At 35.3% G+C, this 22,138-nt stretch overlaps 1 protein-coding gene across 12 annotated transcripts in view; it reads right to left on the reverse strand.

The window, feature by feature from the left end:
* The window catches only part of BAZ2B (bromodomain adjacent to zinc finger domain 2B), a 126,634-nt gene that overhangs the window by 36,036 nt on the left and 68,460 nt on the right, over positions 1-22,138 (reverse strand). For 7 of the 12 annotated variants that reach the window (XM_084288729.1, XM_084288738.1, XM_084288734.1 and 4 more), the window contains 9 exons: positions 21,391-21,584; positions 17,502-17,711; positions 16,423-16,821; positions 13,726-14,335; positions 12,067-12,363; positions 9,827-9,887; positions 9,136-9,244; positions 8,774-8,875; positions 174-384 (listed from right to left, as the gene is read on the reverse strand). In XM_084288729.1, coding sequence (XP_084144855.1) covers positions 174-384; positions 8,774-8,875; positions 9,136-9,244; positions 9,827-9,887; positions 12,067-12,363; positions 13,726-14,335; positions 16,423-16,821; positions 17,502-17,711; positions 21,391-21,584 — 2,193 coding nt within the window. The remainder of the gene's footprint in view (positions 1-173; positions 385-8,773; positions 8,876-9,135; positions 9,245-9,826; positions 9,888-12,066; positions 12,364-13,725; positions 14,336-16,422; positions 16,822-17,501; positions 17,712-21,390; positions 21,585-22,138) is intronic. The other 5 variants (XM_084288730.1, XM_084288737.1, XM_084288736.1 and 2 more) reach the window with 2 other exon arrangements.

The following is a 22,138-nucleotide window of genomic DNA, read 5'->3' on the forward strand; positions in this document are numbered from 1 at the left end:
ATACATATATTTACTGATCTTGAAACAGAAAAGGGCTTCAATGAAAACACTTGACAAAGTTCCAAAGTAAGATGTACATTACTTCTCTTTAGAAAAACATTAATCCTCCATGTACATCAGTACATGTCCTTGTTTGTGAAAGCAGTAATATATTTCAGTAATATATTTCTTACCTTGAGCCTGTAGCTTTCTTAAAAGCTTTGCATCAGTGTTGTCTAGAAATTCAGTGCTACCAACATTTGGAGGTCGGCCTTTGCGTCGTCTCATTCTTGATTCCTCTCTCGAATGCTGTCTGTCTAGATTTGGTGGTCGTCCTCTACGCCCCTCCATAGCCCTGATACGGGGAATGACCTCCTCTTCCTTCAGAAGACACCACTGAACGCCCTTTTGATTGACACATTTCACAAACAGGTATTATAAACGCAGATTAAAAAAAAAGAATAATAAGACATTTGAGAACATGAATGGTGCATGTGTTTTACATATATATTTACTAAAAACCTATATGTACATAGATATATACTCAAATGAAATATATATATACACAACATATAAGAGTTGTGATGGACTATTTGTGTAGTACAATGTTTCAATGGTGCACAGAAGCTATATATTGATAGCTTATCACTACAAAGCATTTGTTAACTGTACTAATATGCAAGATACTGAAGTCTATTCAGTGACATACAGAGTTACTACAAAGCAACCATGCCACTAATCTTTTAGTTTTAATGATTTCAGACAAAACCACTTAATACTCAACACATTTTAAAGCAGAAACACAGATTTTTCCTTATCACGTAAACTAAAAAATAACTTCACTGCTTTCACAGAAACCACTGCTCAATGTAAGTGAAAAAAAGTGTCAAGTTATGGGTCACTGTCTTCCAATTGTGTTTATAGTAATTCTGGCATACAGAAGCAGCAAATGCAGTGGTCTATTTTGAAATACTGCCTTTTGTTGTATATCTTTGTTTTGTAACAACTAAACTGAAAAGCCCCACGCTCATTTCTCATTTTAATCTTGAAGTTTTGTTTAGTACAATTTAGTTCTTCACCCCTCCCACAGAAGGGAATTAATTTCTGTGCCAACTTGTATTGAAAGAAATGAGAAGTTTGTAGCTTTTTACAATATATGTTAACTAAAAGCTACAGAAACTATATTCTTTAATTAAACAAAGCAACATCACAATGCATTGAAACCATTCTTTCACTATTGTTACTATTTCTTAATGGAATCTCAAAAACAAATAATGAAATACTTTGGTAGAAATAGAGGTCATTTAACTGATGAGAAGTTTACCGTTTCTACTGAACAGAACAGTAGCTTAGCCAATCTGTTCCTGATTAAAGCTATTTCAAAATTGTAACATCTTATACAATATTCACAATCATTTGAAAACAATGGGGAAAAAATGGAAGCTACGAATCCTTTAGACTTCTCCATAATTTGACTTATAAATGTTCGTAAAGGATTTTGAAAACACCTGCTAGATCAAGAATAAAAGTTGGTAACTTATAAAACCCATTAAATATATGTTTACAATAAATATATATTTGCATTACAAGTGTACCATAAAATACAGTGTTTGCTTGTTTTGTCATTTTATTATTAATTTTCTGTTCTTCACAATTTATTAGAATGATTAATACAACGTGCATTATTATTTAAAAAAAAAAAAAAAAAAGGCATTTAAGTAAACATTCAGATCCCAAGAAGCTATCAGTATCTGCAATTATACCTTTTTTGAAGTCTATACGACTCTCAGTTAGGACCATCACAAGAGTACATCTCAGCTGCCAGACATTCCAAAGCACTATGGCATTAAGTTATGTTCTTAAAATACAAGCTGTTCAGAATCACCACCATACCTCTATATGAAGAATATATCATTGCTAAGGACTTTTTAATCCAAAATTATTTACCTCTACAATTTAAACAGAAGTCCATTCATTTTCTATCTTTAAGAGTACTGTTTAAGCATACATTGTCATTTCACTGTCTAGTACTGAACTTAAAATTTATTACAGGTTTAGTTTGTATTGCTGAGCAAGGTAAGATGGATTACCACACTTACTTATACAACCCTGCAACCTATGAAATCACCTCATAAATTTTAGGTGTCCAATAAATAAATAAATAAATAAATCAAGGAACATGAGGAGAAGCAGCCATGGCTCAAGTGGTACCTTAAGTCCTGCAATGGAAATTTCTCTTGGTCTCTACTTTATTTTCTGTGGTGAATGATACTAACAAATGTGCAGAACTCTATCTACAAAAGTAAGATAGGTCTCTACAAGGCCGTTAGTACCACAGAGACTATGGATGCATATTACAGTTGCCTAATTCTCCCAGAAAAGAAACTAGAGGCCATTATATGAAGCTCACAGGAGCTCAATGGTTCAATAAGCACTAAGAGCTGGCATTTCAAGAAATAGAGTAAGACTACTTCACATGTTGTCAAAAGACACTGCGGATGCAGTTAAGTTTCCACAAGTTAAATACTACACAAAAACGGTCTAAAAATAGATCCACTGAGAGACACTGAATAGAAAAAACACAATAGGTTCAGGACATCCCCATAGCTTAAAATACCTGGAATACTGGGATAACTGGAGGAATTATCCCACAGGTTTGCCTCCCTAGGTATTCACTGATAGCTACTGCTAAAGACAAAACACATGAAACAAAGGACTCCTGTTTTGAATCAGTTTGGCTGTTCTTATAAATTTATATTGCACTTATAGAGGAACAAAACAAATATGACAAGCTGCATATTACTGGTTTTCAGTTATCTATTTTTTTTTTATTAACAAAAACAATGCAAGTTGATGAATATCACTCAAACACATAAATCTTTGACAAAATTCATGATACTGGGGGAGGGCCACACAGTGTGGAGCACATGCAGGCACACACAATATTCTCTGCCTTGATATTGCTTTAGGGCAGGAAAATTTTATACTGGTACAAATGCACATTTATTTACTGTCAAGAGTGTTGATTTCTGCCAGTCAAGAATCTGGTGATAAGCTGTCCAACACCCGAAGTATGTTTCTGTCGTTCATGAACCATTACAAAAGGCTGTCCGAGAAAGCTGCCTTGTTGACAATCTAGCTGGTGTTTTGATTTGATTTTAAATACAGTTTATTCTCTAAACAACTGTGGAATCTCATTGTTGCATTTAAGCTTGCAGTTACCACCAACTTTTGTGAAGGATTCACTAGTAGTGTAGCTCAAATGTCATGGAAGAACAAAGCTTGTGATAAGTGAAGGCAGAAAGATGACATTTCAACCAAAATTTTATTTTTTATTACCCATTTTTTTAATATGAAAAAATAAATGCTAATTTGAATTCACTTGATATTCTTTTAAGAAAATATACTTGAATAATCTATGTTCTCATACATCTCACTACTGTGAAGTTTCCACTACAATCAAGTTAATAACTTAAATACAACTTGTATTTTACAATTTACAGTAATATTAGCCACGTACTACACTACACTTGGTATTTTATTTTATTAAAGCAGTTCTGGAGTTAGAACATACAAAAACAGAAAAACAAGAAACAAATACAATTTCCAAGTCTGCACATAAGTGCTCATCCAGCTGCATGCACCAAGGGCAAGCACTCTACAGTGAAATGGAACATAGTCAAACCAGTATGACGATATCTGCAAAAATAGGCATTAATTGACCATCTATATTTTGGGTTCAGACAGCTTTCAAAAATCTGACCCAGAATACATTTCTATCAAACGAACAAACAAACGGGTATTCTTTGAATTCTCTATATGCCAAAGGAGAAAAAAAAAGGAGGGGGGGCATGTGCCTCAACATAGGAGATACAGTGGCTTCAACTTAAGCTAAGCCTCACTGCACAACCATTAGAGGAACACTGAAGTGCTATTATGGTGAAATGTTGTGCTTTATTGTTGAAACTAAACAAAACAAGAATACAGTTTCTCTCCTGTAGGTATCTATGATCTGTTGCAATACTCTCCTGTGCTCAGCAGATTTGCACAGGCCTAGCAACTGGGACAGACAGAAGAGACACTGGCCTCTGGAAAACACAGCCTACAATATCCCTTCTGGCCTCAAGCTACCTCAAAGTGTACAAGATAAGTATGCACAGAAGTAAAACAAAAGTCCAAAGCCTGTAAACCAAAATAATGAACAAAATCATAGCCACCTTAGAAGAAGCAGACATCATCATTAATTTCAGTTTGTCAGACAAAGTAAAGAACAAAGCTTTCCAAATTAAAATAAGGAATTCAGAATAGGAAAAACATTTTAAAGTTCAGTTTCAAGCAAAGGAAACAAATAATTACCTTACAAACGTACACAACAACTGCTTTTAACGTTGACTGTTCTATATAGGTTTGTTGTGTTGTTTTTTTGTTTTTTTTTTTGCCTGTGATAAACATTCTAGACTTCTAAAATTTTATTCAAAGAATAAAAAAAACAGACTAACTAAATAATAGTAAGCTTAAGAACTGGCTTAAAAGTGGCAAACCTCATGCCTTATGAAGATATATTGCATTTGTTCTGAACAGCAACGTAGTAAGAAACTCTTGTGAAAGTCTCTAATGTACATACATGTTATATGACACTAAAGAGATAAGAATTAAGATACCTTTAAACACTTTTTTTCCTTCCTGTTCCTGAGTTCAGCTGCCCTTCTAGGCAAGCATTCAGACTCGAAGAAAAAATAAATATTTCCCCACCTTTATGCAAAATCCTACAGGGAAAAATGTGCATGTCATGTTTACTATTACCCACCAGGCTAATCCCAAGTTTTCTCTAACTACATAATGACCAACCCTACAAAGGTTATCAATTTTGTGTTACAACTAGTACATAGAAGAGGATTATCAACAGATAAACCACATCCTACAGGAACCTAACAACCCCACAATAATCCATGTGTAAAACTAACCCTCCTCAGTCTTGCCTGATGTATATAAGGGACAGAAATAAACGCCTTATCTCCCTGTTCTGTATTCAGATCACTAGCAGGTTGATCAACATTTAAAAAAATAAGTATAGCTGAAGGCTTATTCACATGCAGTGGTTAGAAATCTTGAGACATGTATAAGATTTAACTAAAAGTGCATACTTCTAGTTCAGAAAAAAAGTGTTAGTCTAGAATACAGTCTCACATCAACTACATTGCTATCTTTCTTATTTCTCCAAAAATACACACACACCTTCTGACTTTCATAATTACAGATTTAGAGTGAAAGCTTCAAAAACAAGGATGCAAAAAGGAAAAGGTTAGTTTTTTTCATCCTCTACTTCAATTTCTTCTTAAGAACTAATTTAAAACACTTATTGATAGTTACATATGCTTACTTTTCTTAAATCTGTTTTTTAATTATTCTTTAAAAATTATATCAGCTTAAAAATGCAGTGTAGCCATCAAATATATCAGCTTCTTAAGATTAAAATTCTTACACTGCTTCAAATAGAAATTGTTTCCAAGGAGAGGGGGAATATGAGAACTATACAAAAAAAAACAGTGTTATCTTGCTGTTATCAGAGGACCTAACTGCACTTCAAAAAGCCAATGTGAACTACTAGAAGACAATTAGATTTAAGTTTCTGACTATAAGACAATGAAGTCCTATAGTTCACCAAAACACCCTCTATGTTTCAGGCCACATGTATATGTACATTGTATATTTAATTGGTGTTGTAACTTAAATTTATTTTTGTTATGAAAATAACTGAGCACCAGAAAGAAAACTAAGAAAACTTCAAAACAAAGAGTTCTTCGCCTAAGCGTAAAAATAAGCATTCTGGTTTCCATGACCTCACCTCCAAAAACTAAGTAAAAATTCCACTGTCATATACACAATGAATCAAACTGCTAAAACTTTCCAGGCTGGAGCCAAATACACTGCTCATGATGTTAGAGGCTGAAGAAGTGAGCTGGCAGAAACTTCATGGAGTTCAAAAGGAAGTGCGAAGTCCTACATGCAGGGAGGAAAAGGACCTGGGTGTCTCGGCAGACATCAAGTCAAACATGAGCCAATAACGTGCCCTTGCCACAAAGAAGGCTAACAGTATCCTGGGCTGCATTAGGCAAAGCACTGCCAACAGGCCAAGGGAGGTGATCCTTCCCCTCTACTCAGCACTGGTGAGGCCATGTCAGGCCACTGCTTTGTCCAGTTCTGGCCTTCCCAGTACAAGAGAGTCATGCATATACTTGAAGAGAGTAAAACATGGCAATGTAGACGAAGGGACTGGAACATCTCTACTATGGGAGAAAGTCTGAAAGAGCTGGGAGTCTTCATCTTGGAGAAGAGAAGGCTCAGGGGACATCCTACTGATACCTGTAAATACCAGAAGAGAGGCTGAAAAGAAGACAGACTCTTTTCAGGGGTGCTCATTGATAGGTCCAGAGGCAATGGACAGAGTGTGAAATACAGGAGGTTCCATCTGAACATCAGGAAAGATATTGGATATATTCAAATGCTGCTTGGACATAAACAAGTAGTTTGGACCAGGTGGTCTCCCGGAGTTCCTTCCAACTTAACCATTCTGTGATTCTATGATGGATACTCTCACTCTTATTCATTAATCAAAGACAGTAAGATGCAAACTTAGGGCATAGCTCAGTATTGCTCCAAAACGCAGCCCTCCATTACTACATGAATGCAGCATTCCTATCCATATTACTCCAACTGATAAGGACCCATGCCCTCTCCATCTCCCCATCACTACACACACACATCACTCCAAAGCACAGCAGTATAAAGCCTCCAGGTCATGTAACTGTATTTCTACTTTTGAGAAACTTTAAATGTTCCTCTAGAGCCTACTATTTCAGAGTCCACTTCTGCCAGATATGCTGCTCTGTTAAAGCAGTTGCACAGTCACCGCACAACTGCACTAATCTGAACAACCCAGATTATCAGGTAACTTGTGCCCCATGACAAAGAAACACTGGCACCACCAGAAGCAGGTAACTCCTGTATTTTTGGCACACTAAAGGCAATTCTTCAGTATAAGTAATTAAGTCCACAGAAAACTTTATTTGTATCTTGTTCCATACATGAGCATTATGAAAATCACTTTGGATGCATGCTGTACATCTCAGAAAATGACAAATATAAAGTAAAAGAAGGGAAAGGTAACAGTGAATCAATAATAAAAAACAATTAGAATAATCAAAATTGGACCCTAAGCACTAATCAAACTACTGGAATTGATTCTAAACATCAATAAAGATATGATTATCATGTATTGTTTGCAAGTGAACAATTAAAAAACGCCTGTAAAAAGGATGCATACTATGAAATAGTTATCACATACCGTAGCTATCACATACCAAGTGTGAATTATCAGCTTGAGTGTAGCTCAACTGATTACATTACAGTCTACTCAGTCAAAAGCTGCTACTTAAAATATAAATACGTCTTAGTACATCTGAAATAGCTGTCCTGTTTGAGTCTCTTTTTATAATAAACTCTTTCCTTGCCTAATAAAGTCTAAGCACAACCTAGCACAAACTATCCAAAAGTAGAAACTACAGTCAGATGTACAATAACTTAATGTTGCATATTGCCAGTCTTGCCTACAGCAACGTGCTCGTCCAACACTCCTTTCTGAAATTGTATCGTACCAAATCTGAATATTATCCCATGAATTAAAGGACAGAAAAGAGAGAGAACTAAAGAAGGGAGTAAGTTAAATGAAAGACTAAGGGAAACACAAGAAAAAGTTAACAGGGTAAAACAAGAACAGATATCCTGACATTACGCTGTGTTCACAGTATAAAGAATTATTCAGACTAAGCTGTTCAGGTCCTTAACATAATGCAGTTCACACTCACATGAACTTGTATTTTTTGATTTACAAAGGATAAATACGAAGAGGTTTAAACAATCTTCTACTCCGTAAGTCAGGAATCAGCATGCACTACCTCAAAGTAGCTGCTTACCATGAACTCAGCCTATAATATCCTTTCAAATTTTTACTATGTAAATACTATGTATTTCCACAGGGTATAAAGCCCACATAAGGGAAAACTACAGCCTGAATCCAAGATTGCTCAGAGCATGGCATCTGTCCACGTTCCCATATCATATACTTATATTATAAAGAAAAAAACATATTTACCGACAAAGTTCAAAATTTTTTGCACACGTCCTAAAGAAATAATAACATGACTAAACTAGAGAAATATAGTATGGATCAAAAATAGTATTAATTTCTCCAAAATTCTAACAACCTACACAACATCTAATAGTTCAACCATGGTAAAGCATAATTGGTATACCGAGCATTCCCTCCCATAACCATCTACTATTTCAAGAACGGAGTCTGAGATTCCTGATCCAGCCAACATTTGTATTTAAATATGTATTTCAGATATATTACGAAGGTGAATACATGAAAAGAGTGTAATTTAATGCACACACATATACTGCTATCAATATTAGGTTTATACAAGACAGGAAGACCAGTTTCAGTCAAAAATAGCTGAACATTGACTCAGATAAAATATGTAGCTCTGAGTTGATTCTGAGGCATGCTGAACTCTTGGTATCTCCTAGTGAAATCACTAAGAGGAGTGGTTTTCAGCACTGCCAGTGATCAAGCTCTCAGCATCTCACAATAACTATCATAAAGAAATATGCACATTTTTCAGAAAGAATTATCTAAAATCAGTAAATGCTTCAGATTGTAGCAAAAACTACTTCACCTAAACTTATGTTAATTTCCTTGGATCAAAGACTTTACTTTTTAAAAAGCAGATACCTGCGGTCCATCTCTGGCTTCATAGAAGTCACCCACTCCTATTTTTGCACTGAAGCTGAAATTGTCCCTTGAGATATCCATTATTCCATTTCTGCTGAGATACTGAAAAAATCACATATTTTTCCACTTCAGCTTGTAAATAATTACAACCCAGCTTTGATGTACAGCTAACTGTGAGTGTAATGTTTTGCATATTCTATCAAGGGGATATATAGGAGATCAAATCAGTAATAGGCTGAGATACATTACCCATCACATCATTTTGAAATAAGGATCTTTATTGGAAGAAAAAATTGATTTTTTTTTTTATCGCAAGCATGCTTAGTAGCATTAGAACACCGAAGTTAAGAAAAGGAACATACCTTTACTACTTCAGGATACTGTCTCAGCTTCTTTCCACAAGGTGCAAAATATGCTACTTCTCCTTGAAGACGACCACCAAAGTTTCTTATACGGGTTTCTCTTTGCCAGCTAGATTAACGTGAAATAGTTGTATATAACACTTTTTTTTTTTTTTTTAAGCAAATAACATCAATCTCAGAACAGGTGTATATAAGAGTATTTTTTTCAACAGATAATAACAATTTCAGAACTTCACATAAAGTGAAAAGGTCACATATCTTAATTTGACAAACCATCAAAAAAAATCAAATAGGCAAAAAATAAATCATCATTTAGATTGTCAAATTTCTCGTTATACATGAATTTATTTAGATCATGCTACTTACATATTAGCAGATTTTAGAACTATACTTTAAGGAGTTACTTGGCATCTCTACTGGCTCAGAACAAGCCCAAAGTATTTAATTTCCAGCAGCACAACTGCTAAAAGGCAGGTCATGTTCACAGCAAAGTAACTCTGATGAAGAAATGAATACTTGAAATATGCTGGTATTTTTAAAGAGATCCACAGACACTGAGTTGAAAATCTAAATCCCTGAAACCCTTTGCTTATATTTCAGTCCCAAAAATATTTAAAACATTTCTTTACCAACTTATTTTTGAAGATATTAATTCCCCTCTGGGAAATAGCATGTATATATGTAAACCTACCCATATTCTAGAGGAACACGCAGCTCCCGTTCATCTGTTACTCTTCGTCTTTTTGAAATGCCTAAAAAAGAATTTCTAATTAATGCCTAAGAGAGGGTTTTGTTTTGTTTGTTTGTTTTAAAAAAAAGGTAACATGTTCCTAGAATATACCTTTAATACTTATATCCTCAAAAGAAAAGATAAACCATTTTACATTACAGCCATCATATATCTCAACTACCAAGAAACTAGAGTAACTTATTCTCTTTTAGAGATACTTTTTCCACTAGCTTTCCTTTAACCTCTTCTTCTAGAATTGTAAACAGAAGAAAAATCTAATCATGCCATACTGAGCTGCTTGTCTTGGTTAGCTCTCTCAGACGGCTATAATAATTACACGAACACCTGCGTTTCTATACAAGAACATAGTTAATATTTTTCATTACAGAAGATGAAAATGGAAATACCCTTTACTTTAAAAATCCGTATATGACTAGACTGTCTTCAAAAGTACTGCATAGACTGTGATCAACTATGACATGAAGAAATTTTTTCAGGATTATTCCAGCTATTCAGAATTCAATCGGCTGTTGATATGTTTGGTGCTATTTAAAAGACTGAATCAAAAAAAAAATTATCAAATGTGAGGCTTTAAAGAGTGCTGAAGGTTGGTTCTTTTCACAGGCTTTTTTGAGAGAACAGTAAGCTATCAACTACATCCACCAACAAACTTTTAGGAAGATTTGTCTAGACCTTGTGATAAGAGTGTGACATAGCTCTTCCTAAGTGGACATGAGAGAGTATCCTTATCAAACAGCTTCTTTGAAATTTGCTCCAACCTATTACAGTTAGAAGGAGTATCGTATGGTCTAATGGCACAGGTTTCCAATGGAGATGACTGAATGATCTGGAAGCAACTGCTGATTAGACTCCTCAACAGAAAACGATGTGGAGCTGCCCATGCCTAAATGACAAACTGCTTGGACATATATCTGCAGTCTTAAGCTAACATGATCACTGCATTACTTCTAACACTCACGGTAGAAGGAGGAACACTGTTTATCCAAATACAACTGAATTGAAAAAATTAGTTCTCCAATGCAAACCAGATATAGAAAAGAGACTCTAAACCTCTTCAGCAACAAAGTACCTTTAGGTAAGATGAACACAATAATATTTTAATAGTTTTATAGCCACTTAGTAGGAAAAAAGTATTACGCCTACAACAAGGAGACAAAATTAATGTATTGTATCTCTTACCTCAACACACTAACAAAAATCCACTAACAGCCTTTTATAAGTATCATAAATCATCCTAGATTTCTGAGAAATAATGTAACTTTGTACTTTAAGAATTCTGATTACTCCCAATATGTGTAAAATCTTTTACAAACTGTGTAATTCATACGCTTGTTTCTGGGAAAAACGTGAGGTAGATCAAATTACATTCCTTCAAAATTAATGCGCTTCATGACATGGCATCTGACACCTATTCCACTGAATCCAAGTACAAAAAAAAAAATTATGAGTGGATGTCACCATTAAAAAGCTACTTACTTGTATGTTAATTAAATATCAAGTTGCTAATTCAAAGCAGTAAATATGAAACTTGATTTGATATTGTACAAACTGAGGAGCGTGACTGACTTTCAAAAATGCAGCCCTTTCTGCAGCAGCTGTAATTACTAAATCATTCAAATTAGTAACCAGATAAAGAATTATAAACACTACAAAGTATCAGGAAACTGCTAAATGATCCTTTCATGAAATTTCAAAAATAATTCTGTGGGCATGATCCATACATTCTTATTGAGAATTTCAAAACAAATAATGCGTAAAGATATATTTTAACAAAACACAGTCACTAGCTTTGTTAAGAAAGTGCAGAAATAGAAGGCTGTGTGCAAACTATGATACATACACATTAGAAGTAAGCAAAAAATTACTAGTTTGGAATAAAACAGTAAATAAAGACCAAACAATAAAGAGTTTTAGTGTAATCATAATGAAATCTGGTTAATACATCTTACTTTCTCTCAAATAATTACATGGACTAAGACGTCCTACACTAAGTGTAATGTTCAGATTTCAGGTATTTGCAATTCTGCTGAATGATTTTAAGGTCTGTTGCAAACACTCATGAAAAAAACCACTTGATATCAGGTGATAAAGTGATAGGCCTAAACTACGTTTTATAAGTAGTTTTGCAACACAACCCACTTAGGTGTATAACTGAATTATATAAAAAGATATTAAGATACCACAGTGTGTACTTGGTGTAAGAGTAGATGGTGCTGTCCCAAGAAAAACTGCAGGCTGGGACTCTGGACATAAAGCAGCTGGTGCAGAGCCTGGGGCCTTTGCTGCTTGGAGATTAAGCGGGGTGGAATGAGCTGCAGGACCAATGGAAGAGCTCTTCATGGAGGAAGCAGTTTTATTCAGTTTCAGTGGAGTTTTTTCTCCCTCAGTATCTGTATCTGATTCATCTTGATCCTTATCGTCCTCATCATCTTCATCTTCAGACCCTTCGGTATCTGATTCAGAATTACTGTCGGACTCTTTAAAAAAATGTAGCAAAAGGCACATTATGACCAGGTAACTAATAGCAAACACTTAAGTTTTAACACTTGTAAAGTCTTTGGTCTTATTGAGTAAGGTGTTTTGAATTCAAAATTTTTAAAACATTTCTTGAGTAGCAATTGAAGGTTATAATGAGTTACCTAAACTTTTAAGTGACTAAAATAATGACAACATAAAGTAATCCTCCATTATAATGCACCGCTGTTTGGACTTGAATTCTTTGTTTTTCCATGAGGAGAAGACAGAAACCGAAGTGTTTTAAAAGGGGGGCAGGAGTGTCGGAACTAGATGATCTTTAAGGTCCCTTCCAATCTGAGCCATTCTGATTCTACGAAGAGATTGTTTACTATCGCTACAGCTAAGTAAGACTCCTCTGTGAGCCTGACAGCGGCTGAGCACTTGCACATGAATGGCACTTCACAGGCTGTGAAATCTAGCATGAAGAGGAAGAAGCAAATGGTGGAACTGGGTAGAGGGAAAGAGATGACAGAATTGGAAGCGTCACAATCTGGAAAAAGGAAGAGTTAGAGATAGGGTAAAGGGTAGACAGGATAAGGAATGGAAGACTGGCTACAGTTCTGAAGACAGAAAAAAGGATTAATATAGGGTATGTGGATAAAAGGAGGAGAGATAATAACAAAGGTGGAGCTGAACACAAGGGACATGGGCTCACAGGGGGAGGGAGTAGCTGGGAATATAATCAAGTCTTCAAAACAGGTCTAGCCTTTCTGAACTGATTCAAAGACTTTAGAAAGTAACCTAAAAAGTATCTGTGAACACTGAAGCCTTTACAAGTGCCATGGTACCTTCCTGTAATCTTGCTCACTCACTAACATGCTCCTGAATGAAACCTAAAAATATGTTTTTCTTGCCAGTCTTGAAAACTTGAAAGCAATTTGCCTTACTTTCTCTCTGGATGGGGAAGCCTGCTCTGCAAATGGACTCTGCCTAACAGAATAATTAACCGTTAACAGCCTACTGTCTCCAACCCTCTCCTAAACACAGTGCCACCCAAACAGTACATGAACTGTAGGCTGGGTGATTTATCTGGATGTCAGGTCTTCAACAGCCCTTCCAGAAGGCCCTCAGACCCCCTTTGCGAGGCAGCTGAAAGTATACCTGCCACGTGACCAAGTATCAGAATATTCAAAACATGATTTTGGATATCACACAAGGAAGGACTCGGAGGCATGCGCTACTTTCCATGGTATCCTGAAGACACTGGGTGGGCCATGCTGCCTCAACTTTTCCTTCATTTTAAAATACAGTGGGGAAAATGCAGGTTTTCAACACACACACAAAAAAAGATTCTGTTTTTCCTATTAAAAAGATTAAACCACCTGATTGGCTATCATCAGAATCATCATCTTCATCATCCTCATCTTCATCTTCATCGTCGTCATCATCATCATTTGAGTCGTCAGAGTCCTTACTGCTGGGGGCATCTGAGTCTACCCCTCTGAACTGCTCCACCACCAGTTTTGGAGAATGAAGGCGGTGTTGTGTTTTTACTGCATTTACTGCATTATTGCTGACTGCTTTGTCCTTTCCTGAACCAGGTAACACAGGAGAGGTAGAGGGCATAACAGGTGTCCGGTTACCAGCTGTTTTTTTCCCACATGCACTCAAGTTCACTGGCAAAGAAAAGGGGGTACTGCTAGAAATGGCTACACTTTCATTGATCTTGGTCTGGGATTTCGGTTTCGTAGTAAGTGCAAGAGGAGCCTCCTGGATGACGCTCTGAATAACTCCATTGGGTTGGTGATTACCTAAAAGTGCATTTGTCAGGAATGGATTAGAATGGTTGTTTTCCAAAGATGTGAGTTTTTGATGAGCTGGTGAACTAGATGTTGGTTTGGAGCTTGACAAAGCTGCAATAACCTTCTTCAGGTTCTTAGATGATTCTTGTTTCTTTAGATGTGCTGCTGGGAATGTCTGCTTATATTGTTCCTAAAGAAATAAGAAGACAGAGGAATAAAATCTGGATTTTCTTTTCTTTTTTTTTCTTTTTTTTTTTTTCAGCCAGATGAACTCTATTAAATCTTTAAAATGTGCTTTCAGAAAAGCTATTTTTAGTAGTCAAAAGTAGGTGCTAGTGACAACAGAAGAGATGAGTAGCTACAAGTTAAGTCTTTAAATCTTGGGATTTTCAGTGTAAACCAAGTAAGAAAAGATGAACTGAATGCAAAACAAAGCTGATCTAAAATAATGCAGAGAAGATTGCTGCATTGCTCTGAACAACAGTTTTCATGAAGAAATTAAGCATGATCTTAAAAAAAATGGTAAGAAAAATAGATTACCTTTATGTACCTACATAAAGATAAACACACTTTTTACTCATTTCAGTGCATTAAATTTCTTTTCTGAACATAAAACTATCTTTAGTAATTTGTCTATTTTAAAGCACACAGTAAATACAAACATGATAATGGCTATAAAAGTAGAAAAAAAAAAAAGATGACTCTTGGCACAGAAACGTTCTATCCAGAAAATCCTGAGAAAAATGTTTTTACTCAAAAGCACTGTGATAAGCTAGGTTTTAATCTCTGAAAAAATAGTACTATATATTTCTTCAGATAAAACTTAAAATGACATAGTAGTGCTCCAGAAATACATATAAAGCTCGTCTCAAGACTATTCCAAGGATAAAGAAAATTCATCTTCCTTGATTAAAAAAGAATTAATATGGTGCATCTAAAATCAATTTTTAAATATTAAGTCAAATACAATACATTCTTGAAGTCACTGCCACTTAAAACTGAATATCAAACAAAACCCTATAAAAATATTTACATAGTGCTTGTTTGCAGTAGAAAAACAAAGAAATCAAAACGCTAAATGGATAATGGACCACCATCTAAAGACTCTCAACCTAAATCTGACAACAGAAGCCTCTTCCGATGGCAAAGACACATGTTGCCTTTGTTGTCTAAGAAGCAACTCAGAGTTGAAAAAAGAAGTAGTGTTTCTTTTCCAGACTAGGAATAAAAATTGTGTTAAAACTTTAAAATCCTTAAATGGTGAGCTAGCTGTGAATCAGACTTCATTTTACTTTTCATCTATGCTACTTATAATCAGGTGTTTTTTTTTAAAAAGAAACATCTTCATGAACATATTTATACATATATATATATATATATCCAGCTTCAACATTTTTAAAACATTACAGTTTTCTCTTCCAATCTCCATTACAATTAAACAGAACAGAAATTATGAAAAGTCATCACAAGTCAAAAAAAAGGATTCTGCCTTAATCAACAATAAAAAAGTACATAATCTACAAAGAATAAGCTACAATACTGTTAAGTTAGATATGTGTAAACATGTTGTAGAACCCTGAAAGGAAAAAGGAAATAAAAATTTTATTGCAAAGGCCATACTGAGTGTTAATAGTTATCAATCCATGATCATCCCCCTGTCTAAGAAAAAAAAAAAAAGTAAATTGACATTTTTGAGGATTCCAGCTCTCTGATTTAAAAACACAATTTTAAAAGGTAGCTTTAATTATTTTGACTTAAAAATAACCAACTTGAAACAAAAAATAGTCTTGTTTATATGACTAGATATTGAAAGTACTAAACTAGCATTTTGATTGAAACTATGAGAAGCAAAGCTGTATCATCCAAGCCCATAAAATTTCTCAGGAGTATTTTTCTTGTTTTGATGTTGATTTTAGTTGCTCAAATTTCTCTAAGACGTGCACAAAAAGTCCTTTCCTTCCTTTGTCAGCATCTAAACAGAGCAGTTTATAACCTTCATAAACCACCATACTGAAGCCCTTCCAAATGCAGTTACATTTTTAGTTACCCTTTGTGTCCAAGTATTACAGGGCTTACTGTTTTTACAATAATATGATACCAAAGTTACTAGGTGACCTTCAAAGAAAAGGTTCCAATTTAACAATGAACTGCAGACCACTTTAAATTATATTTAAGATTATATTTGAAAGTTTGATAACACACTATTAAGTCTTGATAACAACTTGTTAAGCAGACAGTACAGGTTACAAATAATTAGAACAGTGTTTTTTCACTCACTCGTTTTGATCGTATATCGCTGGTCAAAGGGATAGAGTCTTCAGAGGTATTCTTATTCCCTGCTTTGAGTAGATCAGAGGAAGGAACTATGAGTTTTAAATAGGTTTCCTTTTTGGCTTGATGTACCAAAGACAAAGGTTTCACATTGGGAACCAATCCTGTAGACTGTATTACACTAGTGTGTTTGTTCACAGATTCCTCCTTTGCCTGAGAGCTTTGGAAAATAAATGGAAGCTGCTGTGACAAAACCTGAGGCTGCTTCTGCTGGGACGGGAACGATGAGTGAGTCTGGGAATCAGACACAAGAGGTATCTGCTGGTGTGTTCTTTTTTCTTGGGACTTTTCAAGTGTTTTTTGTCCATCAGTTTTCATATCTGTTACACCACTATGCATTAGCACCTGCAAAACATACATTTATGACTGTTCATATTACATCACTTAAAGATGCTGAAAAAAACGACATCATCCATCCTCAAAGAGTAATTATACCGTTCTTTGCTGAAGACGAAAAATAAATTTTAAAAATCTTGTTACGTATTTAGGCTTTTTTTCTTTCCAAGATAGCTTCAGCATATGGATACGATGCTAATAGTAGAAAAAGATACTAAATCATGATCATTTTAAAATGTATTCTCAACTGTAAACCTAACAGGATTCCTAGTAGATTCAAATCTTTCTCTTCTATTGGTTATCAGCAAAAGTAACTATCCTATAGAAAAAAGGCAACTGCCCTGCCAAAGTGCAATATTTAGGCAAAGGTAAACTTCCAATACACTACAAATGCACAGCACGTCATTAATTTATTTCCCACCTGACAATAAAACAAACAATCTAGCACTTGTTACCCTCTAGCCCCTCAGGAACAAGAAAAAGATACCAAAAAAGGGAAAGTGAAAAAAAAAAAAAAAAGAAGAAAAAATAAAAAGAAAAAAAAAACGGAAAACCTGTAAACCAATCCAAACCCAGCATTCCTAACATTTATAAATGATAAATAATTATTCTATGGTACAAACATTGTATCTTTTTTTACCAACAGCTTTCAGTGACAAAACTGCAAGCGTCAGAGAGAGTTGTCATACCTTGTTCTTGGTTTTGTGATGTGCTTCATTTTCAGAATCAGATTCATCATCTTCACTTTCTTCAGCGCTCTGGTCCTCTTCCTCCTCTTCTTCATCCTCCTCTAGATCATCAGAGTCGCTACTACTTATGCCTTCACTTGATGTGTCTGAAGAAGAGCCTGAATCACTGTCGCTATTGCTGGAGCTTTCCACTGCTTTTTTTCTGGGCTTCTAACAGGAAAATGAATGCTCTATTAATGGTTCAGCTTTAATCTGCTGTATCACTTTTAGTATGCATAATCTTCAAAACAAAAAACACTAAGACTTTGGAGTAAAGGGGCCTGCAATCTGTGAACGCAACTAAGGTAGCCTTAGCAAGAAACTAAGAAGCATTTCACAAGGTGATGAAAATTACTCAGGTGGCAAGATCCTGCCAAAACGTTTTTTGGGGCACACTGGCAGGCCTGTACTTGGCAACCTACATCTCAAAGCAAGAAATCCAGTTAGAGCCTAGAAAACTGGTCTGGAACTCAGGTCTAGAAAACATCCACAGAATTTATTGCTTCCAAAAATTCAAAAGCTAAGATTTTTGGCAAAAATAACACAGAAAGAACAACATGTATCAAATTCGCCAATATATTTAAGAAAAACTTATACTACATTATTTGTAATTTCACAGTATGTGCTATTTAGCGCTGTAAGTTTTTGGCGACTGAAAATAATCAAATTGCTTCTGGGAATTGCTTCTAGAAAAAGGACCAAAACCTGCTGAAATACTCTGACAATGTTATATTTAAATTCTTCTTGGAAAGAATCAATTTGCAGACCAGAGAAGGAAAGCGAATGAAGAAACAGAAGAATGGAGAAGCAACATCTGAAAAAAAAAAAAATAAACCCACAAACTAACCTCTGAGATGTTTACACTGCAAGACCAGATTTGAAAATGCAAGATACGGGGAAAATTAGCTTTTTAAAGAAGCTAATTAAAAGAAACACATTTTATAAACATATCTGAAGGAGCTTCATTGAGACTTGAGTGTTATAATGGTAGATAGGCAAGAGAGACATTAAAGTATGTATTACTGCATAAGAATACATGAAGTTACTAACAAATTGTAAAAACAGTCAAAAGGAAGATAGATGGACAGCAAAAATGGTGCACAGAGGTTAAAAGAAGTTGCAGCAATTCAATACAAATGGGAACATCAGAGAAACAGTATTTTAAAAATAAATGGTTTGTTAAGAAAAAAATAAACCTCTTGGCATAGTTAATGCCAACAAAATAGTTACCTATTTTGTGCATGGTTTGTGTAAAATAAATCAAGGTACTAAAAAGAAAGCAATTTTATATCAATAATCTTTGTCTTGTTAAGAAGGAATTTAATCATATTAGTAGAACAAACTTCTTTAAAGTGGGACTGAATTTACATCATGAAACATCTATTAAACGTGGAAGCTGTACATGGATTGAGTCTCAGTTACTTGTCAATAGGCTGGTATCTGTATGTTCTTTTAAACTATATTTTCTTTATTGACGTTTGTGATGAACACAGTAAAACTTCCCTAAACATGCCTTATGCAGAACAACGTATGCATTGGTTTGTTGTTGAGGTATCTTAAGAATTTAAGTATATTTATTTGCATTTACTGTTTCACTGCTCAATTCAGAAAAGCATCAGTTGGTATTTCACATAAGGGACTGTGATCTGAATGTACGCAGACAAAAAAGCAGTTCTAAAAAACTGTACCTGTCTACAGTAGGTTCTAAATGTTTTGTTGCTGGCCTCCTTGACATCGTATTTAAGTATCTTTCTGTTTAATATTTTGCACAGATGCAGAGTACTTTCACGTAGGCCATAAAATGAAGAACAAATCATGATCTGAAGTAATAAAAGTAACAATGCATCCTGGAGCTACATAAATAGGATCCTATCCTAGTTTTTGCCCTTCATCCCCTGCAAAGAGAGATCTAGGGGGTTATGGTTGACAGCAAGCTGAACATGAGCCAGCAGTGTGTCCTGGCAGCCAGGAGGGCCAACTGTGTCCTGGGGTGCATCAAGCACATCATTGCTAGTCAGTCAATGGAAGTTACTGTCCCGCTCTACTCTGCGTTGGTGAGGCCTCACCTCCAGTACTGTGTGCAGTTCTGGGCACCACAATACAAAAAGGATTGCACTCCACCAGCACAGATTAGAGTGGGAGACTAGCAAGAGACAAAGTTACTTGCTAGTGGCTTTATGGTCATGTTCAGAGTGGGCAAAGCCACAGACTGTGAAACAACCCACTGCCCAGACAGAAGGTGGCTGGATCTAACCCAAAGAAAATGGGTTTTCTCTGAGGAGTGCACATATGTTTTATGAACTACCTTAAGCCTTGAAGTAATTTGCAACTTTAGGGAATAAGAGAACCACTATACATTAGGATGAAACTTAAGACATACTATCCCAGAAAACTGGCATGCTGACAACCCCAAAAGACAATTACAACTACAGACAAGATCAAAGAAATCAGAGGAACATTAAAAATTAAAACCCTGATGAAGCCTCAAGGAAAAGAACACATAAAAGTATAAGAAACTAAAAGTCTTTTAAAATAAGATACACAATAAAATCTCCTGTAGAGAGCAGGAAACAGAAAAAGAGGTAAGTGATGTTATACCTTCACATTTAAGAGCAAAACATCACTTCACAGAAATTGCAGCACAAAATACTGTCTTTCTACTGCCTACTTTTCCCCTGCTTAAGAGACTCAGTGCCACCTGTGGATTCTTTGTAACATACTAAAACAAAAAAATAAACAAATAAAGCCTTCTAATCCACTTCTCTTTTATAGCATTCTGTATGTTTTGATTGGAAAGTTTGTCCAAATAACTCCATTGACAAATACCAACCACATCTAGGTGTTTCACAGAAAAGGAAGAAAATTTATACTTACATACAGAACATAATACAATGAGAAGAAAATAATGCTGACAAACATTCTGACTGAAATTTGAGGAGAAGCAAAAAAAAAAAAGGTGAAACTTTCAATGATACTTTCAGTAATGCTCAGGGCCTCATCCAACCTGACCTTGAACACCTCCAGGGATGGGGTATCCACAAGCTCTCTGGGCACCCTGATCAAGTGCCTCACCAACCTTTGAGTGAAGAATTTCCTCCTAACCTCTAATCTAAATCTCCCCTCTTTTAGTTTAAAGCCATTCCCCCTCGTCCTGTCATCTGATTGAGCAAAGAGTAGCTCTCCATCTTTTTTGTAAGATCCCTTTAAGTACTGAAAGGTCTCAATGAAGTCACACCGGAGCCTTCATTTCTTTAGGCTGAACAGCCCCAGATCTCAGCCTTTCTTCGAAGAAGTGCTCCAGCCCCTTGACCACCTTTGTAGCCCTCCTCTCGACTCGCTCTAACAGGTCATACTCCAGGTGGGGCCTCAAAATGGCAGAGTAGAGGGGGACTATCACACCTCTTCTGATGCAGCCCAGGATGCAGTTGGCCTTCTGGGCTGCAAATGTGCACTGCTCACTTATGTTAAGCCTTTTGTCCACCAATGCTAATATATAATGGCAATATATATTGTGATTATATATTATATACATATATATAATACATATTGTATGTAATATATATTAACAAATTGCATATCATTAATATATATTTTATAGTATGTTTGTTCTTGAATATTTGTGTTTAAAATATACTTGGATTTTATAATTGCATAAATGAAAATGTTAATAAGTATAGACGTTATCTAGTGAAGTTAGTGCTAGTAGTTCATAAACATGTACAAAGTTTAAAAAACAAGCAACAGAACATTTTGTATTGGCATAAATCACTTAAGAAGGCAACTGTTCACACAAATCTAAACACCATCTCAATTTTTTCAGGTGAATCCTAAGTTGTTTATGCATATTTACCTTATCTTTGATTTTATCAGCTCTGGTGTCCAAAAGCTGAGCTTTGCTTTGCTCCTGGTTGTATTTGCGACCTCCTGCTCCTGAGGTTGTAGTTTTCACTTGTCCTGCAGATACTGCAATGCTAGTGGATAGTACAGATGTGCTGACACCAGATACTGCAGTGGTACTGTTCCCATTCAGTGATCCATTTATACCTTAAAATGACAGATTTTACAAAGTGACACTTAAAAAAAAAAAAAAAACAACACTAAAATAGCATGTTCTTTCTTTGTGATGCCCCAGTCACAGTAACCTAGCTCCAATAAAGCTTTAACATGACACTAGACTACTCACAATTAGATCCTATCATAATCTCAGTTTTGCCATCTAAGAATCACTTTGAATTGTTCATGGACTTACTTGAACAAAAATGTGCAGACCACTCCTCACCTGAAGGGCAAACAAATCTAATGCTGTAAGGTTAAAAAAAATAAAAGATCTGAAACCCAAGCCATCCTAGAGTTTAATCACGGACAAAAAAAAACAAGATTCTCCAAAAAAAGATACAAAAACATACACAATCCAGTAAATATCTCACAGAACCATCTGCTTCAGATTTTGAAATATCAAAAACTCCAAAGAAAACCACAATAAGCCAAAGAAGTGTTTTCTAAGAAAATGTCCCTATAACCACATGAACTTGTTGCTCTGCAATCCCACAACTATTATCAGATTGATTTTGAAACACCTACAAGGTCCTAAAAGCTAC

The sequence above is a fragment of the Netta rufina genome (assembly GCF_964035555.1).
Source record: "Netta rufina genome assembly, chromosome: 6".
In the NCBI taxonomy this organism is placed as follows: domain Eukaryota; kingdom Metazoa; phylum Chordata; class Aves; order Anseriformes; family Anatidae; genus Netta; species Netta rufina.